The sequence below is a fragment of the Megalopta genalis genome, chromosome 5, assembly GCF_051020955.1.
Source record: "Megalopta genalis isolate 19385.01 chromosome 5, iyMegGena1_principal, whole genome shotgun sequence".
Lineage (NCBI taxonomy): Eukaryota > Metazoa > Arthropoda > Insecta > Hymenoptera > Halictidae > Megalopta > Megalopta genalis.
Genome location: NC_135017.1, coordinates 21,800,745 through 21,824,033, shown reverse-complemented (window position 1 = coordinate 21,824,033; position 23,289 = coordinate 21,800,745). Strand labels below are relative to the sequence as shown.

General features: G+C 39.6%; 2 protein-coding genes across 3 annotated transcripts in view; one reads left to right on the top strand and one right to left on the bottom strand.

The window, feature by feature from the left end:
* Nucleotides 1-23,289, top strand: part of LOC117219774 (alkaline phosphatase) — a 445,727-nt gene that overhangs the window by 260,721 nt on the left and 161,717 nt on the right. The gene's annotated exons all lie outside the window — the stretch shown is intronic.
* LOC117219775 (caspase-1) overlaps nucleotides 1-23,289 on the bottom strand; it is a 108,068-nt gene that overhangs the window by 4,528 nt on the left and 80,251 nt on the right. For both annotated transcript variants that reach the window (XM_033469199.2, XM_033469200.2), the window contains one exon: nucleotides 18,642-18,765. In XM_033469199.2, coding sequence (XP_033325090.2) covers nucleotides 18,642-18,765 — 124 coding nt within the window. The remainder of the gene's footprint in view (nucleotides 1-18,641; nucleotides 18,766-23,289) is intronic.

The window sequence follows — 23,289 nt, the reverse complement described above, 5'->3', positions numbered from 1 at the left end:
CGGGGCCAAAGTCGTTCTTCGATTTCACTGTCTCTTGGGAATCGATTCTTTTTTTCCATCTCTCTCTCTACCTCTCTTTCCCTTTCTCTCTCTCTCTCTCTCTCTCTCTCTCTCTCTATCTATCTATCTTTCGTTCTCTCTTTCTGTCTTTACTTTCTTTTTTACTTCTTTTCTTTTCCTTCGTTTTTTTATTCGAGGGCTGCTTCGTTTCTGATCGCGTAAGAACGGCCTTTAATTCGAAGCGATTGATTGACTACCGGTTTCGACGGAGCCCCAGTTTCAGTATTGTGAGAAACCTTTTGACAAAGCTATATGTATAGCGAGACTCGCGGGAAATGATACTTGGACAACTATCTCATTCTTTAGAGGAAGAGATGACATTGTTTCGATGTGCGCGAAATATCGTTATATTTTGTCGGTTCTCTGTTGCACTGTGCATTTAGCTGAGATCAAATAATCGATTAATAGAAATACATTAACTTCCTCGAAATTCGTTAACCGATCTCTTCGAAAACATTTTTGCCTAGAGTGAGCAGGCTATTGATTTTTATGCAAAATACGAAATTTTCTAAGTCATTTCAATAGTTTCAATAAATTTAGAACAATATAACAATTCCGCTATTATTATTTACCCTTTTCTCTATTGTTTGGCGATTCAAACGTAGAAATTGTGAACATAAATTTTCATTCATTTTTCATTGATTTTTCATTGATTTTTCATTGATTTTTCATTCGTCACATTTTTAAATGAAAGTAAATTTTCTTTCTGCTTTGACAAGCATTTAAACGTTTCAGAAAAGTTCGCAGAATTTTCACAACAATTGATCTTCGATAATTTTATACAAACTAATATTCAAAGTAACGTTCCTCAATTTTATTTAACAGCATGATTTTACAGTCTGTCATTCGGACAGTTTTTGTATTGCTAGAAATGAGTCTAATACCAAAGTGCAGCTAAATATATCTAAAATGCGAAACGCTCGTGTTATTATCGGCAAAAATGTATGTAAACATTTTAAGAAAATATCGTCGGAAGAGTTGCTCTATATGGTTACGATGATTAAGCTTCTCCTAACAACGTCTCCCATGCTCTAATCCTCACCTAATAACTATTAATCGAGGAAACTTGCCAGTAAGGCGAAACTCCCTCCGCACGATGCACTATCAAAGGAAGCGAGTTAATCGAGTATAATACTAACTATGTTTGCATAATATTATAATATTACTGCATTCTACAATACGTTATGTAACGAACAGCACCGGCGGTGGGCGTAAGTCGCGCAATTCATGGAAAGCTTACTTAAGCTACGCGACTCCATTCAGGTCTCTATGTACTATAACGAACTAAATCATGGATTTTTCTGGATCTAACGTGCTTCTGCATTGTCTAGACTAAAGTCTATAAATCGTTTCTGTTCTTCAGAATAAATAATAATATTTAGTTTTTTATTTCAGCATATAGAAATGCGCAAAATTATATCAACAGCTGTAGGAGATGCTTACTTTTGTAACAATTAAATAATAATATAATAATTTAAACGATACCAATTAAATGTAATAAATAATAATATGTAAACAATGATTTCAATTTGATCCTGAAAAGTAGATTTTTTTAAGTGAAGAAATCGTTTGACCGAATCGATGCTTCATTATATTTCAAATTCGACCTGTTAATATTTTTCGAAATATTTGCAAGTATTTTTTAATCGCTCAGAAAATAGCGTGCAATGCTAAAACAAATGAAAGTTTCTACTTCATTCCATGCCGTTTCGTTTCGTTTCATTTCACGTTTGCTGCAGCTGTTAATGATGAAATTTGTTCTCGACGCAGTTTTTTCCCCCGTTTCCAACGATGCACGAATGTTCATAAAATTCCGAAGTCGCGCAACAATTTCCGTTAAAGCGTGCACGGAACAGTGTGTATTTTCACGTCGAAAACACATCGGTAGTTTCACGTTGAAACACGATCGATAAACAATTGAAACGTCGATAACGTTTGATATACATTTCCATGCGTAAACATCAAAAATGTGCTCGCTAATGTTGCGTAATAATTTTTCAAACATTTCTCTCCATTCGTAAACGTTGCGTCGAGCGTGATCGGCGAATGATCGTTGCTCGAATAAAATATCCGACCGAGAAGAATGCATTCGAAACGACGCGAATAACGCCGAATCCGGCGTGCCGAGCACCGAATGATTTTTGCCGGCCGATTTATGCGAGCTTCCTTATCGCCGCAAAAAAGGACCAATCATCCGCAGCGGGCCCCGCCGTATTTGCGGACCGTCTCGCGCCCGACCGCAGGCTTAACGATAATTCACCCCCATTCGGATCCTCCCCGTTTAGCCGTGGCATCGCGGGAGAGGAAGTTGAACCCGCAAGAAATCAGGAAAACAACCGACAAAGTTGCCAGATTAAACAGATCTAAACGAGTTTGTACGAACAGCGAGTCCGCCGGCTCCGTTTCCGCGTATTGTTGCGGCCCCGATTCTGTTTATAAAGACGGCGCATTCGCACGTGATGGACGGTCCTTGATGAGGTCATTAGTTGGTTTCGTGAACCTTCGCCTCGGCTAAATATCGGGCTTAATGGTCGGTCGGGTCGGTTTGCAGAAATAACTTGAACAGCCGCGCCCCAAAGAGGATCGAGGAACTTGCGTATACAGGGTGGCCCGGAACTACCGTTACCTACGACCGGATACGGCTGACTCCGCGGCTGATCTGTACCTTTTTCCTCAGCGAAAATCGCGGTTCCCAGCGTTTACCTTTTAGGCACGACGCGCCACTATAGTGGCTTTCGCGGATGCCATCTCTCTGAACGACGCGCCACTATAGTGGCTTTCGCGGATGCCATCTCTCTGAACGACGCGCCACTATAGTGGCTTTCGCAGATGTCATCTCTCTGATCGACGCGCGACTATAGTGACTTTAGCGAATGTCATCTCTCTGAACGACGCGCCACTATAGTGGCTTACTCTAGTAGCTCACTCGGTCATCGTTTGAATCAAATAATCGTCTTCATATGCATTGTTTCACACTTCTTCCGTCTTCACATCGATTTACAATATACAGTCTTATCTTAACAATATAACTGTTACCAATATAACTGTATCTTAACAATATACAGACAGAATACACAGACACTCTGTACAGTGCATATCAGACTCCGTTGTCCAGAGAAATAGCCTCGCGCAGAATTCAGCCGTACCTAAAAGGTTAACACGTTCCGTGCCATGTGTACCATCGATGGTACATGCTTACATGTTTCTTTAATGCGTTAACAAAATAGTTTGTAGCAAATATAGAACCGAAGAATTAGTTCTACCGCAAGAATGGGTCATGATAAGTTTGTTTTATTATTACATACGATGATTAATAATTACATATAATATATCAAGTTTTAGTAAAATATCAAATGGCCAGCGTGAAAAGTCGAGTAAAAACAACTCGGCATAGAACGTGTTAACGAGTCGTCAACAAGAAAACGCGACGCAATCGGAGAGCGAGTACGGCGGACGAATTTCTTCGGGCGGTCCGTGTTTTTCGCTAATAACTAGCCGACGAAGTCGCGACCGATATTTTTGACGAGGAAAAAGTTACTTCGGATCGGCTGTGCACCGGAAGTTCCGGGACACTCTGTATACGGTGGCTCGCGAAAGCGTTCGAACACCTTTTGAAACGGGCCACTCGAAACTTGACCTTTTTTAGAATTCGACCGAACGGCTTGAACTCTCTTTCAGATGTTTATTCGCCGAGATAAAATGAGTTGATTAAACACGAACCAATAGGAACGTTTAGAGAAATTGATACTGCTGTTGCATTGTTAGAAATTCGATGAAATAATTTCGGAAAGAATGAAATGTAATTTGTAATTGATGAAGAAAATGTTTACTTTCCATAATAATTCGCAGTGTAGTCATAAATGAAGATACACATTTTAAAGTATGTACTTTAATAGTACAGTGTAAATAATGATTTTTACTTTCATATAAAAGAGAATTGTTTCCTTGACAAATTTTCTTTTGACATTAAAAGTAGCGGACGACTCTAAATCGTCTATTTCGAATACCTCATTTTATGATCACAAGAAAAACAATGAAATAAAATCGACAGCTCATGATGAAAACCCCTGAATTTTTCAATTTTATATTAATTTCCCTGAGGAACCATAAGTTCGATAGATTCTGCTGTCGAAATACATAACATTCAGACCATGATGTTAAAAGAAAAACGACGGTATTTTACAATTACAAGAAAAATGGTTAAATAAAGCCGATAGTTCGTGAACACAGTGCAAGAATGTTCTGCGGAATATTCGAAACGGGATGTTCGAGAAAGCGATTTAAAAGCAGCCGTGTGTCGAATAATTTCTGCTTGGGTCACCTCCCGGTAATACGGTGCATTCTGTCCGCGAAGAATATGGGACACGGTCCATTCAACCGTTTAATTGTATAGAACGCGAAGACAGTGGAAACATCAGAGGCACGCGAACGCTGCATTTCAGGGCTTATGACGGATTGTCCGTTAGGCGAAATATATCTTTTGTCGCGCGGGCGGCGGATACTTGTGCCGTGACAATAGGCGGAAACGGTAGAGACAAAGGAGACCAAGACGCTACTTTCAGAACGCTAATGCAACACGGAGAGGAGGAATATAGCATTGTCACTTTCCAGGACCCGGCTGAGTAGTCTACAATCGCAAAAACCGTACCTCCGTGAACTCGTAAGATGCCGGCCATTCGCGTCTTCGGATATCCAGCTAAGACTGGTATACGTCTTCGTAATAGGATCTTGTACATCGTGCGAAAAAATTCATGGTTCTGGCCTCGACCGTACGGTTTTTCTGACCACGGTTCGTTATGCGAAATAAATGCGATTCTTCGTGCCGGTTCTTATTTTTGCAGATTATTTTGGAAAAATCCGAATAAGGAGCAAATGTATTTTTTTATCGATCGGACGATTCTTTATTGTCAAGACAATGCAAAAGTTTCATAATACTGTTTTCATTTTTTATTTTGACTCCGAATCTGGGTAAAATTATAGTGAAATTCTCTAAATTAACGTTTCTTCGCTATTTTAATAAATATACATTAATCTATGAAAATATCATGTCGAAGAACGATGCTAAGATTTCTTGATGAAATAGTTAATTTTTAGATGCATACTGTAGAACAGATATCACTTCAAAGATACTTATTATCAACTAACAATTCACTAATTGTCGGATGATGCACTAATGCGAATATCTCCGTTGTTTCCGCGATTTCCCGTGGAAATACTTAAGGGCACTTGACGTGGCACATTCTGTGCATCTTAGACGCAGATGCACAGCGCTCATAGATGCTGCTTTGTGTACATAAGCAAAGCTGCTTTCCTTGAGTGACACGTCTTCAAGTAACGCTACTAAACACTCGAAAGTAGAGAAGCCTATACAGAAATGTATCTGATACTTTGTTGAAGATTAATGCCTCGAGAATGAGCGATTATTGCCGGAGAAATTTCGTAACGAATTACGCAATCGTAATTTATTGCTTGTGGAAGCTTGCTGCATAACAACGGTATTATCCATCGTCAAATTTCATTTGTATTTTCTAAGAATCGGCCGATATCTTATCTTCGTTTTCAATCGTTCGATTAAAAATTTTGTTGAAACTTGATATTATTTATTATTGATATTATTATTATTATTATAATTATAATTATTATTATTATTATTATTATTTATATTATTATTATTATTATTATTATTATTATTATTATTATTATTATTATTTATATTATTATATTATTATTATTATTATTATTATTATTATTTATGTTATTATATTATTATTGATATTATTTATATTGATTTATATTAATGAAGCAATTACTCGCCTCCAAACTTATTTGGAATAACTCGTGAAATTATGTTTCACGGGAATGCAATAAAGATTGCAATAAAAATTGCATTTAAAAATTGCAACTTCACTACACGAGAATTCAATATAAACAATGTGTGCAGGTCAAACTACGCAGTCTATTTCAGTACGTTCATACAATTATGTTGAAATAGCATACTTCCTTGGAGACAACTTGCAATGGATGGCAAGATCGTCCATCAAATTCAAATCTGTCATGAGATAAACATCTGACAATCGGACCATTTATTCATAATACTTTCTTGCAAACGTTCTACTGAAGGAATATTGCATAAGCATCCTTGCCGCTTGGTTGCGCTTATAATCGTTCAGTTAAACTGTAACTGTTATTGTCGAGAAATTAGTGCAGAGAAAAGAAAATGATACGTTTCGATACTTTACACGAATCTTCGCACGAAATTGTACGAAAAAATTGCCACGAAATCACTCGAAATTCAACGATGAATGCTCTGAATTACAACTAATATGTTAGATTGATCAAGCGCCACATATACACATAAACAAATCAAACTCTGTCCGAGATCTTGGCCATTAATTTCGCGCGATCCTAATTCAAGGGTTCGAATGTCATAATGGAACGCCCGGTATTATATTCGAATATCCGAACTGTTTATTTCTGAACGTAACAATTCAATTGAGCCCGGAAATTCATTGTGTCGCAATTAACCGGACATTTGTTGTTCGACGACGTCGGTTAATTAACGACCTAGGCAAATTGGAACAGACGAGGGATTAAAAGCATTACAATCGAGACCCGCGTGTTTGCGCTGTCAAGCTGATTGTCTATTTTCGACGGGCTCTTTGAACAATAAAACCCATGAGCCATCTATCCATAACAAGACCGATACCGCAACCGATTGTCGACCGGCAATTGTTCAAAGAGGGGGGGGGGGGAGCAGATTTATTGTCCACCGTTGCAGATATCATTGACTCGCGTCACTGTCCGCCCATCGATCTCATCGGCCGTGTCATCGAAATCACCGAAAATATTGGGCCGCGCGTCATTTCGGATCGTTAGCCGGTTAATTTCCGTCACGCGAAAACAAACGGGAACAATCGACAGGTTGATACAGGCTCCGGCGAATAGAATTTATTGATCCGGGCAAATCGCGCGTGAACGATGCCGTTCGACGTAATGTTTGAACTGTAGACAATCAAGGTAATTTATGAAATCAATTTGTTTTCCGTTGCCGACAATTATCCGCGTTTTCGTGACTTCGGGACCGAGGTCCGGCCTGCTCGACAGCGTTACGCGATATAATAATGTTCTGCAGGCAATTCAAAACGATCCCGGGATCCGTTTATTTCCGTCGTTGACGATTATCTGCCGTTTCACGTTTCTAACACACGACGTCGCTCGCGCGACTTTCGATAATCCGCAGGCAATTAATACACGTCTGGCAAATTATGTGATTTGTTCTCGTTGGTGAGAATCATCCCCGCGTTTTCATCATTTACGGAATCATTCGCGGTTCTAAAATCTGCTCCGGGAGTCTTAACAATACCGCGCGATGTTATGGATTGCATGGGGAACATATTGATCTCGTTTCCGCAGCGCACTATGTCAATAAAAAGCTCGCGATATCTGAAATATTGAAACGTTTTTGTTGATACAATCGCGCGATATTGCGTCGGTTACACGAGCTTAACGGCGGGAAGGCCTCTAAACAAATCCACTCATAGCCATTTGATACAGTCGGAGCAATTAAAACGTTCGCCGTTTTTATTCATTTTCAAGTAGAAGCTAAACATTGTTGTACCGGCGAGCGATGTCGACACAATATCTAGCAAACTTCTGTGTTGACAAAACTGTGAACGAATTTTTCGTCGGGCTTGTACACTATTATAACCATAAAATGTTGCGAATTTAGTTGCAATCATTATTGAAACAGATTGTTAAATAAATGGCCGAATGGCGCACTCTTTTACGACGATGCAAAGAATTCGCGAAAATATTTGTCGAAAATATTTTCCAACGATATTTCAAGCACCGTTTGTGTTACAACTATATTAATTACAAGTAGACTGCGGATTTTTATGCACAATAGGAATCGTCTATGTCGATTGCAAGAAATAGGAATTAGATAAAAAGTCTATTCTTTTTTGAATAATTTTGTTAGATTGAAACAATGAGGTATATTAATTCTTTCAATCTCTTTGTTGTTTTAAATTGGAACTGTTTTAAATTTTTGTCATAAGTGCATAAAATCCGCAGTCTAATCGCGAGTAATTGGTGTAGACCAGGGGTGTCAAACTCGCGGACCGAGATGAACATTTTTGATGTCAAGTATCAGGACGTAAACAATAATTTAACTTTATATATATGTTTATTACAATGTACTAGTCAAAATAAAAATATTTGTTTCTATGAACATTGATTTTTTTTGCTACCCACCTAAAGTTAAGCATTGTTTATTCGGCCGAAGTTAGCTTTCGAGTTTGACACCCCTGGTGTCGACTGTTTATTGGGAATTGATTGATAATTACCTTTCCCGTCGCGCGGTAATACCGGTTAAGTGCAACGTCGCCGAAGATGAATGTTTGCTGACGTGTACCGATGCAGATTCAACGCAGCGGCGTTACAACATAATAGGATAATATCGCGACGCAAATCCTAAGGTAGAGCAAACATTTACACTGTTAACGCTAATGACACTCGAGGATTTCTGCGGGCCGGCGCGCAGCTGGCGCAACGACGGGGCGTTAATGTTGATGTCAGTCAACCGGTCCTCATAAATCGCTGGCCCTGCCCGAACCATCTAGATTAAGTTCAACCGAAACCGTATTCCGCGACGATCCAGGTGTGCGAGCTTCCGAGCTTTCGGATCGAAATCCGTTCGTACGACGTGTACAATCCGTGACGAAACGACGGCGCGCTCTCAAATGCGACTAGAACGACGGCACGGTTAAATTTACACGGATGCCGGCGTGTAAATTCAAACGAGCCGGGCAGCTTCTTCTTCCTGGAACCGACTTTACGGTGAGCGTTTAAACGAGAGCATTTTATTTAGACTTTATTACTGAAACGTGAACAATTTTAACATTACAAAAAGAAAGTTTCTGCGCGTTTAAAATGTGTTCGGGGGGAAGAGTAGGTTCGAAACTGTGACAAGTACTTCAACCGGAGGGAAACGATACCACCCTGTTTACCATATAATCAATAAAGCAGCACTTCTTATGAGTGGCACTCGAAACTCGGCGAGCGAAACTTTGGCAATGAAACTGACTTGAATTCGGGGACATCTGAATACTGAACTAGGTTCAACTGCATCTTACGGGCGACCTCGAGTGACTGGGAACATTTTAACCGTTCACGAAACGTTGTTATGATACTTCGCACTTAGCGAATCAGTTAATTCTATTTTATCGTCGACCACAAAGAGAAACGAAATGTTTAATATGTAACTAAACAGCGAACACTATTTAACAGTAAATTTTCCAGCTGACCAGGATAACCATAATTGTTTGTAAATCGTAGAAAATTAACGTTCGCGCTATGACGTATATTTAGAATAATATTAAACCCTTCTACTACGATTTTTTACACAGCTATGTTCATTAGCACTTTTTCGTTCTTTTTTTTAATTGCCCTAAAAGAATGAAACAATTTTTATTTCTTGCATGTCCTTAGGTACTTTCAATCATAGACTTTATAATAATAATAATAATAATAAAAATAATAATAATAATAATAATAATAATAATAGTAATAATAGTAATAATAGTAATAATAGTAATAATAGTAATAATAGTAATAATAGTAATAATAGTAATAATAGTAATAATAGTAATAATAGTAATAATAGTAATAATAGTAATAATAGTAATAATAGTAATAATAGTAATAATAGTAATAATAGTAATAATAGTAATAATAGTAATAATAGTAATAATAGTAATAATAGTAATAATAGTAATAATAGTAATAATAGTAATAATAGTAATAATAATAATAGTAATAGTAATAGTAATAGTAATAGTAATAGTAATAGTAATAGTAATAGTAATAGTAATATTAATAATAATAATAATAATAATAATAATAATAATAATAATAATTTTATTTATCGACGAGATAAACTAGTAGTTAGTAGACTACGTTTGCTGGTAGACCTACTTTAGCAGATTATTTACGAAATCTTCATCGCGAGTGCATAACTGGTCGCAAGCTGTTGGATCGTTCGATCGACTTTTCCCTTCGATAATCGATGTCCGACCGATGCTCGATTACGGTCCTATCACCCGCTGCTTCCTCTCGCGGACCGGTGTTACACGATTATCTCTAGTGTTCGTTATTTCTCTATGAAAGTTTCACGATGCAGCGCTTATCGCGCGCCGCTCCGCGTTACCCGCATTCAACCTAATCGTCGACGCATCGGAGATCGATGGACCGATGAAAAATTTTGCAGCACCCGACGCCAAGGTGCGCGCGAGACAACGTCGGCGGTGTGACGCGCGCGATAACCGTGCGGTAATTGTCGCGGATTATTGTTTCGACTAAAAACCAACGTCGGGGCTGGAGCGGCGCGCGTCCGCGGACCACGGTTCCGCTGACGTAGCCGGTTAATGCAGCGCGCGTATTTCGAATTTGCAGAGAGGGTTACGGGAAATCGGGGCGTGAACGGCATTAATTGATACTATTCTCGGGGCTCCCGGTGACAAAGAACCGTTGTTACAACGTGTATAGTGCACGGGACGAAAACAAAGTGCTGCGGCCGCGCGTTGTCCGCGGCGTTTAGCAGTTCCGAGCTTTTGTAGTTTTGAACAACGATCGACGCACTCGCGTCGGAATTCCTCTGTTACAGGGGGGCGGGAGCGGTGGGCGCATTGTTTTTGCAACAATTTCCCAGACAGCTGAATCATTGTCGTTACATATTTCAGGACGCCGTCGGATTGTTCGGTGTCCCGCGAGCGCGACCCGACCGATGACAGAGGTTCGCCCGGCCGCGCGTTTATTCGCGTCGCGGCGCGACGTCGATATTAATAAGATATTGTGCTCGCGCGGCGCATCGGACGTCCATCGGCGCCGCAATTGGTTTGTTACCGAAAATATATTACACCGGATCGAATGGGCGGGTTCGTTAACCGCGGCCGACCATTATTTACGCGCCGCTAGATTGATTAACAGTCTTCCAGTCAGCGATCCCGTTTCGGTGCTCGGTGATTAAGCGTAATCTTTTCAGGAATAGCCAATGGAGTGTCCTCTTCGCCGTTGATAGGCCGCGATGAATGGCCATTGAACGGCGGATCCCGGTGTCGAAGCGTGCCACACGTAGATTCGCCCTAAGTTCTATCGGTTCGTCGCGCGCGGCTGTCAAAGCGTCTCTCCCCATCCCCCCTCTATTTGTATTATTATTACGCGCCGCTCGAAATAATTAGAGGATCGCGAGCTCGCATAATGCGACGACGCCGAACAGTTACACGGTCGCGGTAATTATTCAGGCCTTCGCGGGGAATCACGGGGGCTTTGAGAAGTTCGCCGAGGCGAGGGGACGCGCAAACTCTAGCCCGTCGACGACTTCGTTTCGTGTAATAATGTAATGCTTGTGGCGACTAGGCTGTCGGCGTTTATGCAAACTTATGGCCACGGGGATCGGCCGGGGAAACGAACGAAGAACTGTCGCGATATACGTTGTTCCTTTTAATTGTTCCTTCCTTTTTCGTGCGCGACGATTCATCGGTCGAATTTAGTTGTTACGAGAATTAACCCTTTGCACCTCGATGGGTGTGTCACGTTCTAGAATAATTCGTGCATTATCGATTGTTTTTTATGTTTAAGAAGAGTCAATTTCGTATGCACTGACAATAAGTTATGGAAAATGGAAACAGTGAGAAGCTATTTTGAATCTGGAGTTTAAGAGGTTTCGATTTTAAGAATTAATACTTGGAAAGAAAATCATTTGACGCATTTTCTAATATACTTGTACCAAATGCTAGAAATTTATAGTTAAGTGCAATATTTTTTGTTTCACGTTCTACCCTCGATTTTTAATTTTATTCGATTTAGTGTTATTTATTTTCATTCAGTTAAAAAAGATGAGCATAGTATAAAGCTCTTATCAATTACTAGGAATATTAAATAATAATTCAGATAGCCTTTAACTAAAGCAGAATTACGTGTCAGGAAAATTGTTCAGTATGTAAAATCAAAAGTGGATTTATACAATGAATCCAGAAATGCAAAATGTGGATTAAATCATGCTTCTAATAAAAATACACACCCTTAGTCTATAAAGTTAAGAACTACATTCCTATAAATATATTATTTTAAAGGATCACAAGATATTGTGTATCAACGAGATACACAAGTATCACAAACAATGTCGAAGTTACTGCAATTAGTGAAATTGAATCTACTTCGGCAAGCGGTGTCTGCACACACATACAGCAGAAACGTTTTATCGTATTAGAAAGACGAGTGCGACTGCAATACGAGGCAAACACAAATTGTTAAATATACATATAGTGTTCCGAAATGTACGAGAACAATACGTCTCCGTTCTGTGTCACGTCGTTCAGCCAGACACCAAATTGCCACTTCCGTTACTTCGTACTTCTGCGACCATGTACACTGCACCGCCCACGCGCCGCATTATGGAAAACTCTAGTTCGCATTATGCGAAGATTGCTATAATTCGTGAACCGCGATATACGAGCGTTGCCGGTACATTTAAAATTTCGTTTGTTACTACTTGCCTATCCTTGCACGGGAGTCGTGTAATTGTAGGGCGCAAAGGGTTATTATGTAAATGTCCGCTGCAAATTTGCTGTATCAAATTTTCCATGGAATTTTATTCTGAAGCGTACAGTGTTTTCGCGAAGCACGCTTTACAACGCAGAGGGAGGAATAATTTTGTAGAAAAACGTGACAAAAGAATTTTTTTTAAATCGGTATCATGTTCACGTGTAATATACACACGTGTATATTATAATATAATAATAAATCGTACGTGCTCAAACGTTATTCCAATTAATATCGTTTTCTTAAATTGAATAAATATTTCTATCTCGCTCGTTCCGAAATTAACATTCAGTGTATTATTGTGCGATCTGACAATTTCTGATAAATTTTAAATGTAATTTCGTATACGTGAAATTTGTATAAACATTTATAAACATGTACTTTCTGGACAGAAATGACTGAGAACAAAGAAATCCTAATTAATTCAACAGCGGACAAGATAACGTGCGAACGAGTTAACTCTTTGAGGTTAGGTTGGCGGAAAACTGTCCCACCTTTCGCTTAGTTTTTTATTCATGGTGGATTATATTTTAATTCACTTGGAATAAATGTATAATTAATACAAAAATATATAAATATAATTAAATTGTATAACTTCAAATTATATTTATATACTTATGTATTGATTATATATTTATTTTATTACATATTTATGTACTTATTTATACATCTATCAATAGTATTACAGCTTAGTATTTTAATTAGTTGTCAACGCCATGAACTAATGGCAAATGCGTCAACAAGCAAAAACGATCATTTGCACAACTCAAAACGCATTAGATGATGCTGTTGACACTGTTGCGATCAAGTTTGGCGAAAATCGCGTGGTCCATTGAATTGTTTTGTCTTTCACGACATATTCAGCGCAACTTGGCTCTCTATTCTCTCGAAAATCGTGTAGCCGCGCAGGGTTAAAACGCGAACGAGTTACTAATCGCGCGATCCAAGCAGAATTTCGTCCCGCTGTTAATCCCGAGCCACCCGGTGGATTAGTCGCGGTGCACGCACGCCGTCAAGGCCGGCATATTTTAATGTTTCCGCAGAATTGTTCCCGGCTGGCAGGGTTCTCTTTTCTCGCCATTCGCGGCACTTCGCGGCATCGAGAGACCGCGTATACATCTCCGGTAGCCGCGTTAAGAGAAGCCGGGCTTCCGTCCTCGTCTATTGTGATCGATAACGAGGAACAAAGTGCCTCTCTGCGAGGCAGGAAGCCCGGTACGAAAAGTGCCGCGAATACCGACGAGTCGACGACGACGTCGTCGTCGTCGTCGTCGTCGTCGTCGTCGTCGGCGGCGGCGGCGAGAGACGACGAGGGGAAAAAGCTCCGGGCGAAACTGCAGCTTTTAGGAGGAGGACGACGACTGCCGGCTCGTCGCGAGCACTTTTTCGGGATCGTTTCTTGCCGCGGGCCGGACGGTAAAGAGATGAGATTATATTCGGCGCTGAAAATTCGCTAAACTCTTCTTCTGCCTCGCAAGAAACGGAATATTTAATTGTGACCCTTTGTGCTGTTGTTTACGAAAGCGCCGGCCCAGTTTCCGAGGCGCGCGCGCGCGCCCGGCAAGACGGCGATTCCGCATGCACGGGCAAATTGACAGTGAACAATAGGATTCGTTTGCGACGGATCTGATTGCCAAGAAAAGCGAGCCACGGCGGGTTCGTTGAACACGAATGTTGACTGTTCCGCGGATTACGCTGGACAACGCGCATTTCGTCACCGGGAATATTCCTGCTGCAGTCTCTGCATATTTCTGCAATTTTCTCGCGCGTTTCATCCCCGCGAAAAATCCGCGCTTCGCGCGCGTCTTCTGCAAGTTTATTAGCCGAGTGAAATTTTAACACGTTTTTAATACGATGTATTTGGCAGCTGCGTCGATCCGCACTTTCGGATAGCAAAATATTGTAAAAATAAATGTTCGGATAAGGGAGTTCTTCTAAAATCGAAGATCAGCCATTAAGAATTTCTTTAGAAATTGTTCAAACATTGCGCAATAATCTCGTCCATGATCTGACAAATTATTTAGATTAATATCATGTGGAAGATAGATTCAAAGAAGCGATAGAAAATTAAAGGTTAATTAAAAATTTTTGACGAAAATCGATGACTTCTAAACTTGCTGACAATTTAGTCGATTCGATTGGCACGATGATTTTCACAAAAATAACTGTTTATTCTTTAAATTTGCTCATTTTTTAATAAAAAGAAAAAAGTAACATGCTGTGTAAATTTTTATTCTACGAAAAACCATTATTACTCTCGTCTTTGTGCCATTCACAATTCCAAAGTGAATTAGCTGTTCCATCGATAAAATCTTTGAATTCCTTACTTTTTGCACTTTGCGCAAAAGACTTTGCGCGTGGACCGTTGTAAGAAGAACTGTACGTTGCAACTTTCGAAAGCGGCTTGCGCCTGTTTCGAGGCATTTTTCCGGGGATGTCAGCAGGAGCTACTTTATAACCTTTTACATGGTTAAAGCTGCTTGCAATGCACCTGGGAAATATAAGCGGTTTACTATTAGAGCTGTCGACTACAAATAAAATTACTGGGACAAGCCTCGAACCATTATCAGGCTCTCCGAGCTAAAAATCGCGAGATTACGACGGTGGTCCCTGCGGTGACAATGTTAATTTCGGGACATTAAAATTTGCCGCATGCAAAATTCCCATTTTCTTTTTTAACTTCGTATATTCCCTACATTCTTCAAATTATTTTTGTTCACGAGTATTGTACTCGTCGTAATCTTTGCGACGCTAAAAAAAAGTTAAGTGTTTCCAAATTCACATAACAGTGTAAGATAAATTCGCATAAAGGACTGAAGCATTATTTAAAATATTAAAAACATTCTTCACTGACTTTAAATTGTAGATTATTGAAGAAAAAAAATTATTTTCACAAAATCGAAGAAACCCAGCGAAAATCCAATTTTTTCCACGAATTTCTTTGACTTTTATGCAGACATTGCCATACTAATAATCGAAAAGGTTATGTCAGGCATATTCGATGGTTTCTGCGATGCGGGATTTCTGGGAGCGGTTGAGAACAATGGTTCGCATTAAATGTCAGAAGTATTATCCACAAGGCTAGATGAGCTGGAACAATCAGTGCATGGGAACAGAATGGAAATCCGAAACCGATTGAGCAATCTAGGCTGCCGATAGATTGTTTCTCTCTAAGCCTAATATTCCGAATGGCTAACGCTTGCAGTTGCGGATCGCACACACGTCGATACGCGATACCGTCCCAATCTGGGATCATTAAATCGAATAAATTCGTTATCATCGCTATATATATCCGTCGGCGCATGTACAGCTATTGATAAGGATACCATGTACTTCACTTCATTTACTGTATAAATCTGAGCCATAATTGCTCAAACGCACTTACCAACATGTGGATCTGTCTGCATGCGCGCGTTTAGAACAACAATTAATATCTAATCTGCAACTAATCCTTCGGCCATTGTAATTACGAGTATTTGCATGCCATTGGGTTTCTGAACTTCCTCGAAGAAGCACTTCTAATTAGAATAAAACACAGATTTCTCGTGTTTTTATCACGTTGTACCATCGATTTCTATACGAATACTTATTTTCATTTGTTATTCTTTAAATATCGGAATAAAGAAAAATTTTCATTCAATATCGCATAATTTAATTGTTGCCTATTTATGTTGTCATGTTATTAAATTATTATGTTCTATATTGCTGTTAAATTTGTATTATTATTATATAATAATAATATTTGTATTTTATCTATCTCATCTTAACCCTTTTTCTTTCATTCTCTTTTTATATTATTTTGTTTTTGTATATTATATTATATTTTATTCTATTGTATTATATTGTATTACAATTTAAACACACACAGCGTATAATCAGTGATCATAACTTCGTTTAAAAAAGCCAAAGTCTCAAGCATTAAGTAAATTTACAGGTTTGCAGCATGCTCCAGCAAATGATAATAAAAAAATGTCAGCACCGGATATAGAATAATGAAATAAAATCTGTTAATGGAACTCGATATTCCCGCGTGTATGCGATGAACCTGTAAATCCGTAATCTGTCCATTACATCGAGTACTTTGAGCGTAGCAAAGGATCATTAATTCTACGCTGTTGAAGCGTTGCAGCGTTAAGGATGAAGAAGATAAAAAAAAGTATATTCGTAACAGCTTTAAAAATGTTCTTCGCTCATTAATCTAATAAAGTCAGTGGTAAAATTCAACAGCGTTCCTTTTAACACTCTCTCGTTATATTTACGTTCTATTTGTCGGCACAGCTTCGATCAGAAACGGATTCTTTTTGTGCATCATCAATCAACGACGTGAAACAGAACGTATTCGTGTCTGAATTTCAAGCTGTCAAAAAAAGAAAAAAAATGGCATTTCAAGCTGAGAATCCATTTGTGCGTGTTAACACGATCAAAGCTGGAAGCACTCGTGCGCATATAACGAGTGAGAAAAGGATTGTGAAAATGTAGAATGTGTGAATTACTATGACGCAGAAATTTCTGACAGGACGATGAGTTATTGTTAGACTACAAGAGTTTATGGTAACGTGTGCTTTTCAGTTACATATATATGTCGTGCAAATTCAAGCTATTCTGTTCATTTTTATACAGTGTATAATTTGTGGGAAATATTTTCTAGTCAAAATTCTGCATAGTTCTATAGTTTACCCATTTGTTTTATATTTTAACACTGAGAGATTATCGCATCGAACGATATATCGAATAAATCCTTCGAATAATTTATCGAAGAAATTCGTGGAATAAAATTTCCTCGAATAAAATATTTCGAAGAAATTGTTCGAATAAAACTTTCTCGAATAAATTGTTCGAATAAAGTTTTCTCGAATAAATTGTTCGAATAAAGTTTTCTCGAATAAATTGTTCGAATAAAATTTACTCGAATAAATTGTTCATATAATATTTCGAAGAAATTCTTCGAATAAAATATGCCCATCTCCGAACCAGTGCAGATGTACGTGACAGTCAAAATTATGTTTCCACAGTGTCTGATACGTTCTTAAGAATGTACGAAACCAAGGGTGCAGTTCCCCTTGTATGAAAAAGGAAAAAAAAAAGAAAACCTAACACACTTCGTTCCACCTATTTCCCAGTCAAGAAGGCACCCGGTTCAAGCATTGTACTACACCCCGACTCATAAAATAAGAAGCTTGCGCAAGCATAGGGTGGAAACGTTTACGCAGTGCATTCCTTGTTAGTGACTCGGAGCGAAGGCTGATGAGGGACGTGCGCATACATATGCGTCTATGTCTTCATTAACGCCGAAGCCGTGAAGAGTAATATTTTTCAGAGAATGATCTCGCGAGGAACGATCGCTAATTAATCCACTCTGACACATTCACAAAACATTCCCAGCACGAAACATTAATGACAAATATACACAGAAATGGTAAAACCTGCGAGATAATTCGAACAAATCTTTAATATCGAATAATTCGAAATAATAATACGGAAGAAATAAATCGATATATTAACAAAAACCATTTTGATTTAAATCTCTCATTTTCATTTAAATCAATTATATATTATTATTATATCCAGACAAATATTTATTATATTGAACATTTATTCCTTACAGACGAATAAAATTGCATTCGCTAGCTTTATATTTCGTCCATTATCTGAATAAAATGTTGCCAGCTGAATAAAAATACTGTGTTAAGTAATTTAACTCTATGCAGTAATTTCTCCCTAATTCGCGTTCAGATTGTCCACAAAACTGAACAATTTAGGACTATAATTATACCAACTATAATTATAATTACTGTAGAAACGAGCCGCAAGGCTCGAACAATCGTATCTCCACTCGGAAATTGTCCATTTTTGTCCGCAATCTCGGCGCGAATTAGAGAGAATTTACTAGCTTAGCTTGCTCGAGACGGTTGTTTCGGGAACCTTTTCATTCCCCGAATCCGTTCGACCCGACTCGCATAATACAGATCCGTAATACTCACCGTCGAAAGTGGAATACGCGACCATGATATCCGCGTGGGTGGGAATGCGATACACATCCGCGCTATCCGTCTCGTGCACAACTTTCATCTCCACCCCGTTGTCCAGGCGCGCCCCACGGCAAGCCTACGGAAAAGAAAACGCATACGTGAGCAGGCACTCAAGTTTCCAACCGCGCAACCATTCCCTTTGTGCATTCGCTTGAACGCAACGAATGCTTCTTCCGGGAGAAGTACTGCTTGTTTCGCGGAAACAGCGGCGTTCCGTCGATGACGATTGTCGTCTCCGTTTCCGGAGGTTTTAACGCTTCCCGGCGACGTTCACGCCTGAATTGCTGCGCCATTCTAACCGCCGCGGATTTCTAAAGCGACGGATATTTTCGGATGTTTCGCGGGATCGTTGTTTTGTTCGCGCGCACCGCGATTTCCGCGAACGTACGCCGTCAGTGCACGATGCACTGACCTAATGGCCGTTGCGGCGCTGTCGGCTTTCGTAAATGCTTGCCGCTGCACATCGATTATCGATTTAATACTCGAATTCTTCGTTATTCGAGCGCGTCTCGTTTTCAACCAGTCGAAATGAGTATGTATTTCTGATCTCTCTGTTTTAACTCTTCGCTGTCGCGACGCGTCAAAATGTACCACATTGTTTTCGAAGAAGCGAAATCGACAATTAATCGAATACACTCAGAAGTGAGACATCGAGTTCCAATGAAGGAAACGATGTTCTACGATGTTCAAATTATATTCTCGAAATTTTAGATCTCGACGGTATTGCTATAGTTCTTCTGCAACAGAACTTTCGAAGACTGAACTATTGAAACGGTATAGCTTTTTCATAATTCAGGCCGAGCTGAGAAATTGCACTCAAAACTTGCTATAGTTCTTCTGCAACAGAACTTTCGAAGTCTGAACTATTGAAACGGTATAGCTTTTTCATAATTCAGGCCGAGCTGAGAAATTGCACTCAAAAATTGCACTCAATAGTTCTTCTGCAACAGAACTTTCGAAGACTGAACTATTGAAACGGTATAGCTTTTTCATAATTCAGGCCGAGCTGAGAAATTGCACTCAAAAATTGCTATAGTTCTTCTGCAACAGAACTTTCGAAGACTGAACTATTGAAACGGAATAGCTTTTTTATAATTAAGGCCGAGCTTAGAAATTGCTCTCAAAAATTGCAATTTGTTAGCCGCTGTTCGTTAAACTAATCCCTCTATCATTTCAACAGAAAATGTAATAGCTCGGCCAAATAAAAGAAAATGTTATTCCGCTGTAAAAGGTGTACGAGTACTTTGTACACCGACTGTGCGTTGAAGTAGAAATTGCACGAAGCTTAACAATACGCATTAGCCGCGATTAGAGCTCAGCAGTTCCAGCGCTACAGAAAGAATGTGGAATTGACGCGGACGGATTTATATTTTGCACAGAGGACGCGTTACAAATTAACTGCTTTTACGAGTCGCAATGCCGTTTCAAACGCGCTCAGCTCCGCCCATTACGCAGCATCTGTTGCATTACAATATGGAAATCTCGTAAAAGTTGCTGCCTAAGTTACATCGTGGCCTGGCAATCATTTCTGCGGGGATATTATAAGGGTGATCCTTCTTTCTGCTACACGAAGGCAGAGTTGCAGCGACTTTAACGTTCCATATTATATTATTACATTATTATTTTACTACTTTATTATATTATTACATTATTATATTATTATATTATTATATTATTATATTATTATATTATTATATTATTACATTATTATATTATTATATTATTACATTATTATTTTATTATATTCTTTTTATTATATATTATTATTCATTATATGTATATAATCTTATTGATTATACGTAATATTATTTATTATACATATTAATATTTACTATATATATTATTATCGTCATTATTTTCTGCCGGATCCGAGAACGAAAGTCCAACGAAGACATAGCGAGCTAATTGCGTCAGTTTGCATGGGTTAGCTAAGTATGACGGGGGATAGTGGAACCTGAAGAAGAACGCGAGACGGTCGAAGCGTGTCGAGAAATGGAGTCGGAGTGGAGAAATCGGGGACGTTGTGGAGGGGGAACTCAGAGGCAGATAGACGGCAAAGGGCCCCGAGGTAAGTTAGAATCGACGAGTCGAATTCGTGGATTTGAAGTGGGAGAACTAATTGAGTTCGGGCATGGGTTCCGTGGTAGACGAGGTGGGGAGAACTTCCGAAAGTAGAGTGAAGGAACCGAATGGGTGCCAGAGACTATAAAAGCTAAGGAGGACATATAAGTAGACGCGCGGGAGTGGTGGGTTTACGGTGACGGAACTAATGGTGATTGACTAGGGCAGGTATGAAAGGGAGAACGGAGGAAGTAAAAAATCAGTAGCCGAAGAACACTCGGATCGTAGAACTTCGAGAGGTTACTGCTGAAAGTGGTGTAGGAGTTGTAACAATCGGCCGACCAAAGAAAGGAAAAATGCTGCGAAGACTGTCAATTAAAAGCAGAATTATGTTGAGAATGATGACTAAAATGTTTAGAACGAAGACCGACCTGTAGTCTAGATATAAATAAATAGAATTAAATAGAAATAAATAAATAATAAAAATAGACAAATAGAGAGCACAATAATTATTATTAGTGTTAATGCTCGCGGTGCTCCTTGTGAGCTTCGAGCCTTGTAGTATCTTGCACGTTAGTGTGCCGACAAAAAACTCTAATTTGCTAACCGGGTGCTCCAACAACTAGCTTCCCGGGAGACCTCTGTATCCACTGACGACTCGAGATGTATCAGGGTGGATGAACAGATCAGGACTGTCGAGCAATCGTGTGGCCTCCACCAGGTCACCTCGGTTAGCCCTACCTTTACTTCAGGGTGGGCGGCGAGGAAAAACTGCCCAATCATGGCAGGCCCAAAATGCGAACGCTAATTGGTTGGGAAAGGGTACCGCGAACGCCTCCAGATGAGCTTCCTCCTCATGGGAAAATTTGGAAATCTACCCCATCTGGAAGCAATCGCGCCGAGCGGTCCCAGTCCCAACTCCGCTAGCGCCTGGTCATAAATCAGAGATAAGGCCTTCACGGAGGACCACCATAAACCTGTCGACGGGGCCCATGAGAGTTACGAGGCGCGAAAACTAACACTTCTGCCACGGGGTGACAGGCCCACCCCCCTAGCCATCAAGGACCCACGTGTCTGGCCCCCGCCGTGAAGCCCAGATGGGGAATCCCTAACACTTTTGTTAAGATTCAGAACAAGAGTCTCATTATGACCTTTATAAACCCTAACAATTAGCGAAGCAGTTAAGAAAATTAACTGAGGCTAGTAGATCATTATTTTCCGCCATTTTGTGCACGAATGTGTCGACGCTCTCCTCGCTGATACAATAACAGTCGAAATAATTAATTTCTTCAAAACGTTCCATGCATAATTGAAAATCTGTTCACATAAAAATAGTGCAACAATTTCTCCTAGAATTAGTGTTGGAAAGAAAAGCGATCGAGCTTCTTTCGTGTACAGCACAGTGATCGAAAAGTCGACGTGCATAAAGCGTTAGTATAGTTTGTTCGGCCGAAAGAACATTTTCGTTGCTCGAAGAACGCTTCACGATTCGATCGTGTTCCCACGTACGACTCGAAGGGACGTTTTCGGTCTTTCAACGGGATACAGGCTAATGGAAAAAAATGCATGTCGGAGATTTCCCACCGCTCTATGGCCGCGCGAAGTTTCATCAAAATCGACAATTGAAACTTCGCGATGGTCCCCCGCGGGAGGAGGAATAGGTAGTTTCGAGAACTTGCGATTGGTAGACAAGATATAGCGAACTCGTGAAATTTTCTTTCAGCGACCGCAAGGACCTTCTTCACGCCCCGGAGCGATCCTCTTCACAGACATTTCAAATGGAAAGGTTTCAGAGTTGGCACAGCGCCGATCAACTCGAATTCGGTTTCCATTAGTTTCTCTTTAAAAATCAGTCACCCTAAAATGAGATACTGGGAACGGGCTTATTCTAGGCTACTCCGGCAGCCGGACGTTTTAGCCAACAATGGCGGATCTTCGATTCGATTGCGGGACTGCTTGTGTAATCTTCGTGGACGGACTTCGAGCACGGTTCAAACTTTTTCGAGAGGTGACAGGCGGGTGATAAGGGGAAGGGGGTCGAATCAAATTAGATCGAAATTGGAGACAGCTACAAGAATATTGTAGCTGGAATTTCGGAAGCATTTATAAATATATTTCGAGAGAAAAGTAACGCCGTTTCTCTTCAACTGAATGTAAAAGAGAAAAACTCTGTTCGTTATTTATACGAAACTAGATTTCGTAAAAGCAGAGATAAATTAGGTATTGCAATTGATAATTGTTGTTGCAGTTCAACCCTTTACAGTCGAAGCTATTTTAACTCTCAATCGAAGATGTTTTCTCTAATTCACAATTTTTCCATTCGAAAATAACCGTAAAAATTCAGTCTACTAATTCGTATAATATTTGTACTTTTTCAAACATAAATAAAATTCCATAATTTCAGAATTATCTTGCAACGTGATATAGCAATTTTTAGTGGCGCTTCGGAGACAGGACTCGAGTTCAAAGGGTTGAATATCTCAAAAATAAAAACTCGAGTACACTGGCAACGTAATTGCGTTTGTTACGAAAATGTATA